Below are 6,925 nucleotides of genomic sequence, written 5' to 3' on the forward strand. Positions count from 1 at the left end.
GTTAACATCCTCCACATTTAATTTAATTTAACTTCCTACCGTATTGGAGAGAAAAGTAACACGATGATCTGCCAGCCGTGGGTCTTATTCGGAGAACTCTGCTCATATTTTTTGCATTGCCTATATATGATGCATTTACAAGTTAAAAGCCAAACGGATGTTTATAAAAGTTCACATTGCTGTTGCAGATTAAATATAACACAGATAACATTAAATAGATATTTTTACCAAGTTAAATATTGATTATTAGTAACTCAAACCCCTTTATCTAAAGCTCTCCGTCGGTCGCGCACATCCGCCATGTTTGTAGTTTTTTTAACGCTTTTTATTCGTGTTTGTAGTTGTGAACCGAATCATTCGTCAAAGCGCAGTGGATTGTGGGCAATATTAGCCATTAGAGTGTGCACGAATCCACACTTTAAAAAATCTTCCTGAAATAGTAGACCATCCTGGGACTTTTGGCATACTCTTTTCAACATACTATGCTTTGGGACACACTTATTCTAATCTCACATACTATTTAGGATGGATAGTATAAACATTGGGTCGCAGGGAAAGTGTGCCACACAAGTCCTGAAAAGTGAAGCCAAAACGTTTCGATCGGCACCAGGTGGCCCACCCTCTCCATGTAATCTAATGGGGCGTGAGACAAATTAAAGAATTACACTTCAAATACATTTTTTCCAAAGATGGTTTTTGTCATTTTATGTAGTTTTTATCACGCTGATGTAAGTTCAAGTGTTTTTGTTTGTTTGTTTTTTCGTTTTTTTATAAGTTTGGTTTTAATTACTTATTTGATGCTATAAAAATGGGAGTGTGTCGTCATGATTGACTGACAGTATACAATATATTAATGTGTTCATTTTTAAATATGACTATATGATTAGTATTTACCTTATTTTAACGCTTGTCGTACTGCAATCAGCAGGCATCAAAATAGCTCGTTTGCAATCACGTGATAGATGAGAACAGGAAGTGAAAGCAGAATGGATGAGATGAAGGAAAGTCTGTACTGTACTGGTTTAGACACTATTACAAGAGAAAGGTATAAAGAGAAAATCACAACATATGTTGGACGTGATCCTTATGTTATGAAGAGGAGCGATTTTTCAACTAAATTGAAATACTTGCCTGCCATCGAGGCGGTGGATATAGGCTAAGCAACTAACCCTGATTGCAAACAAGCTAGAAAATGATTCCCGCATTTATATGAGGGATGCGGGATATATGTCACTCCTGAACCTTTGCTGCATGTGCAGGGTATATGTGGCCTTTGGTCCTGTTAGCAGCAAGTAAAACAAAACTTGTATTCAAATTCTGAATTGATTATAGCCAAGAAAGCGCGCAAATAGCGCTTCCATATAATCACTAAAAAGCTGTCACTCACTTCAATTTATCACAATCTCACAATGTTCCGTTATAATCAATGAAGCAAATTGCACATATAATACCTCATTTACATCGTGTCTATGTGTGGCATTTAGCATTGAGTGAAATGCTGAATGCGTGAGAGTTGGCAGCCCTGTATCTATTTATATCTATTTTTTTATTAATATGTTGATATATTATTAGTATCTTAATATATTATTTTATCTCATTTTTATCTTATATTAACCATTTGCGCGCACACAAGCATTATTCGACTCGGCTCCTCACGACCGCAGACGCAGGTTTACAAGCCACTTTTTCCTGCGATTTTTCAGTCAGTTTCTTGCCTTTCCCCGCCTCATGGGATAGTGAAGTGTCCATCGTATGCACACTTCAGAATAACGCCATAGTAGGTTTTTTTAATACTATGAATTCGGACATACTACTCGCCTCACATACTATATATATTAGGGAAGTATACGATTTCAGACACAGCATATGTATGTAACAGTCAAAATATTTTTTGCCCTGCAAAATATTGATTTTTCAAAGTTGTAAAGTTTTGGAGTATATTTTACAAGAAAATACTATTTCAGTCTTTCTACTTCAAATTTTCATATTTAATTTAATGTGTTATTTGCTGTTTCTTTGCTATTAATTTACTAGCATTTACTTGAAAATTACTAGCAATTTCTGAATTCTACACCCATTTTCTAGAGATAGTAAGAGGTGGTGTGATCATAATGAAGAAAAGGTTTAATGATTAATATTTGAAGAAAAAAAAACATTTGAATGCCGAATCAAAGTCAGTGTAATATTACTAGATCATTTCTTCTACGGGAACTAGCTTTTTTTTTTCTTGGGCATCTTTATTTGTCATTGACTCTACGAATTGTCCCAATAAATCTCATTTATAAAATATTTTATATTATAAATGTAGGAATATATTCTATTTTTTAAATACTTTCAGGTAATATATTATTATGTAAATAAAAGGCAACTTAAGTGTACTTAAAAGAATACATTTTCACGCCTTTTTTTTTTACACACTTAAAAAAATTTTTTAAATGTGCACTTTGTAATAAAGTTTTACTTCATTGCAAGTAACATTTTTAAGTAACATGCAATCAGTTTGCACTTAAGTGTTTCCCTTTTCAACTAAATTATATTATTTCCATAATGAGTATTCTTTTTTTTTTTTTATACTATCCTGTGTAGCGTACTTCTTTTTCTCAAGGGTATGCTTTTATGTTCATAGTATTTGATTTGTATGTACTACTGATTAGTAGCAAATGCACAGCTGCCTGCAGTTTTTTTTTTTTAAATCATGGAAATACAATGATCATAAAATTCTGATGAAAAGTTAAAACAAATCTTTTTTTCTTTCTTGTTTGCAGTTTATTTATTTTACTCAATACACCGCTGAAAATGGACGCTTTTTCATAAACAGTCTTGTTACATAAGAGCTTCTTTGTTTATCATTCATTTTTATTTTTAGTATGCAAAAATACTTGATATTTCCCACTGTCAGCAATGTAAAACTTTATACCATTTCTCCACCCCACTGACAAATTCACTTGAACTGTTTAAATAGGACAATCAAGGACATGGTCTATGTTCAGAATAGCATACTACCATACTACTCTTGATGTTTTGTTTTGTTTTGTTTTTGGTATATAGTTTGTATTCCGTGCATAGTGTGTAATACCTGGATGGCCATTTGCCAAAATATGCAGCATACTGCACAGAATACTGTATCCCACAATGCAGTGTACCCTATTTACATGATAAACATGCAATATAATGAGGTCATGTGACAACAATGTAGCATAGTACTGTTTGGGACATGTAATGTTGCATATTTCATACTGTTTCACATACTATTCTATATAAAGCAGTATACAGTAGTGTGCAGTATGCTAGTATTCCATTCTAAACATAGCCATTTACTGTTCACCATTGATTTTTCAAGTACACATCCCAACATTTTTGACTCACAAATGCAGTCTGTTATAAAGATTCTTAATGTACATCGACACTAGCTTTAAAATAGTTCACTATGCTCTGAAAAAGAAGGTATAATAAACTTTGGATCTGTTAATTCATCTCGTCAAATGTTTTTGACAGAATTGATGGTCATGATGTGAAACATGAGGTATCCCGGTACTGGATGGCTCATTTAAACTGCATAGGAACATACGTGTCAATCTCTTTTAGACATACAGTATATACACGATCAACAAAACCCAAAACACAATATCTATCCACGCGGTTACTGTGGAAGCATGGGAGCAGCCTGAGATGGGACAAGGGAGCAAGTCCTCTGATTGTTCATCTACTGTCCAGGCACGTACGGCCAGCTGATGGAGCTTCCAGAGAGCTGCATGTCCCGGATAAGCGTCTCGATTGGCGTCTTGCCAACCAGCCGCATGAAGAAGAGTTGAGAGATGAGGTTGGCAGGAACGGCTCTCAGGGCGGGCAGTCGCAGCAGGAGTCTGCCGAAGCGCTGCGGCTGACCTGGATACTGCATGCGCTCATACTCGGTCAGGGCCACCTGTGCTTTCTCCTGCAGGCTCTCGATGTGCGCCGGATCTGACAGGCCACATGCGTCTGCAGGAAACACAGAGTTTACAATACAGCTGCAAGTGAAATCCTAACAGCTCATGTGATGGATATTTGGCAATGTTATCTTCTCTCTGAAAAAGACAAAGCTTCAAAAAGAGCAGCACTTGTCCTGACTGAGCCTCTTAACTTTTTAGAAATCTGTGAACAACTTCCTAGAGAATTACAATTTGTCAGTAGACTGATTTTCCAGCTAACTAGAATTTTACATTTTGAAAAGTGTGGCTGTGCAAAACCCACTTCAACTAAGGTGTTCTGAGTGGTTTTAGCACATTGCTATACCTTTATTAACATGTTATGTGTGGTTTTAGCATTTTGCTATACCTTTACTAAGGTGTTATGAGTGGTTTTAGCATGCTGCTATACCTTTACTAGTGTGTTCTGAGCAGCTTTAGCATGTTACCATTGCTATGTGTTTAATAATGTGTTATGAGAGGTTTTAGCATTTTGCTTTGTCTTTACTAACATGTTTTGGGTGGTTTTAGCATTTTGGTATCCCTTGACTAATATGTTTCGAGTACTTTTAAGATGTCGCTACGCATTTAATAACATGTTATGATACGTTTTAGCATTTTGGTATCCCTTTAGTAACGTGTTCTCAGAGGTTTTAGCATTTTGCTATACCTTTGCAAACATGTTCTGAGAGGTTTAGCATGTTGGTATGCCTTTACTAATGTGTTATGAGTGGTTTTAGCATTTTGCTATACCAACGTGTTATGGTTTTAGCATGTTGCTATTGCTATGTTGATATGCGTTTAATGTGTTATGAGAGGTTTTAGCATTTTGTTATGCCTTTAATAAAGTTCTCAGAGATTTTAGCATTTTGCTATACCAACGTGTTATGGTTTTAGCATGTTGCTATTGCTATGTTGATATGCGTTTAATGTGTTATGAGAGGTTTTAGCATTTTGTTATGCCTTTAATAAAGTTCTCAGAGATTTTAGCGTTTTGCTATACCGTAGCAAACATGTTCTGAGAGGTTTAGCATGTTGTTATGCCTTTACTAATGTGTTCTGAGTGGTTTTAGCAGGTTGCTATGCCTTTACTAACGTGATTGGGTGATAGCATGTTACTATGCTTTTACTAACATGTTTTGAGTGGTTTTAACATGTCTGATATGTTTTAGCATTTTGCTATGTGCTATGGCTGTACTAATGTGTTATGAGTGGTTTTAGCATGTTGCTGTGCATTAACAAACGTTTTCTGAGAGGTTTTTGCATGTTTATATGCATTTAAGGTTTCTTCTAAACAGTTTTATTATTTTGTTATGTGGTTCAAATGTTCTTGGTAAGTTTAGTAAGTTGCTATGCAATTTCTAGGATAATTTGGGTGGTTGCAATTTGGTTACACATTGATTCAAGTCAAAATATTTTACCCTAAAAGTCAAAGTTTCTATGATGATCATATATATTGGTCCCTCTCTGAATATACAAGTCTATGGAATTTTGTTCCATCCGGCAGGCGAAAATGGTACACATGATAACTTAAAGTACTACCACAACTCTTCTCAAAAAACAGTGTCTGTAGTACAAATGACGTGGTAAGCAGTGTTGGGGAAAATTACTTTTAAAAGTAATGCATTACAATATTGCGTTACTTCCTAAAAAAGTAACTAATTACGTTACTTAGTTACTTTTTATTGAAAGTAATGCGTTACGTTACTTTTGCGTTACTTTTTAAATCTGGGCAGGGCTTGCTTGTTTGCTTTTAATATAAAAAGTTATATTTTTGGCAAATGTAAAAGCCCTTTCACACCAAAAGCCTCAGGCTGAAGGAAATGTAAATTCACGTCTGTACAGTATACACAGAAGAAGAAAGTTCAACACTCTTCAGCAATAAAAAAGAAGAAGAAATGTTAGCTTATCTTGTGTAATTTTTGCTTATTAGTATGGTTGAATTGGATCATCGAAGGTCAGCAGCAAATTGGTTAATAAAATGGGATTAAATACATAAAGGATATTTGTATTATTTAACATATTTAATTATTGCAGCTTTGAGTCATATTCTGAGTTGCTTTTAACTGTTTTTATTAATTTTGAGGAAAACTAAATCTGTTTTTTTTTGTTTTGCTTTTTAGTGAGTGAGATGAATTAAAGCATGTTCACATTTATTCTAGAACTAAAGTAACATCTTACTCCCGATTTCTCTCAACATGGGCACAGGAGAGCATTCAGTCAATAAATGGGGAAAAAACGTAACTGGCGTTACTTATTTGAAAAAGTAACTCAGATATTTTCTTGTAAATTAAAAAGTAATGCATTACTTTACTAGTTACTTGAAAAAAGTAATCTGATTACGTAACTCGCGTTACTTGTAATGCGTTACCCCCAACACTGTATATATATATAACAATTACCCCTTGTAATGCATGAATAAATGATCAATGATTTGCATTGAGTGTCTCCCAAAAAATTGTCACAATCCCTAAAACTAGTACAACTGCAAACTGACAAGAATTTTTTTTTTATTATTTTTAAAATGTAATATTTAATATAAAAAGGAAAGTTTGACTGAACTTCACTGAATATTGAGGAATAAAAATAAAAGTATGTGAACAAAACTGAGTCGTTTAAAAACCTGTGAGCTTTAGGTCTTTTGTGTTGATAAGACAAATTCTAACTCAATAACACACTAATAAATAAAAATAGTTAAGTTGCAGGTGTAATCCAATAAATAAACCTGAATGTGAATTAATCTCTGTCTTTTGTGAGTTGTCATGTGTGAAGAGCTCTCCAGTGATTCTCCGGTAAATTATCACATAACCTTGGCACAAACACAAAGGACAGTTCTGTCTGTTCATTCATTCCTAAAGTTCCCATGGCAGCAAGGCTAATGTTAGATCTGCTGTAAGAGGCCAATTATACAACATGCACAATAGTGTTTCAACGGCCATGTACCTTTGTGCAACATCATTTATAATGGCTTGGTATTTTAC

General features: G+C 34.4%; 1 protein-coding gene across 1 annotated transcript in view; it reads right to left on the reverse strand.

Annotated features, from left to right (window-relative positions):
* Positions 1-3,040: 3,040 nt before the first annotated feature.
* Positions 3,041-6,925, reverse strand: part of LOC107757914 (nuclear receptor subfamily 2 group F member 6) — a 9,758-nt gene continuing 5,873 nt past the window's right edge. Inside the window, exon 3 of the mRNA XM_016575520.1 lies at positions 3,041-4,007. Within this exon, the coding sequence (XP_016431006.1) occupies positions 3,704-4,007 (304 nt within the window). The 3' untranslated portion in view covers positions 3,041-3,703. The remainder of the gene's footprint in view (positions 4,008-6,925) is intronic.

Source organism: Sinocyclocheilus rhinocerous, unplaced genomic scaffold (assembly GCF_001515625.1).
Source record: "Sinocyclocheilus rhinocerous isolate Xijiao unplaced genomic scaffold, SAMN03320098_v1.1 scaffold324, whole genome shotgun sequence".
In the NCBI taxonomy this organism is placed as follows: Eukaryota; Metazoa; Chordata; class Actinopteri; order Cypriniformes; family Cyprinidae; genus Sinocyclocheilus; species Sinocyclocheilus rhinocerous.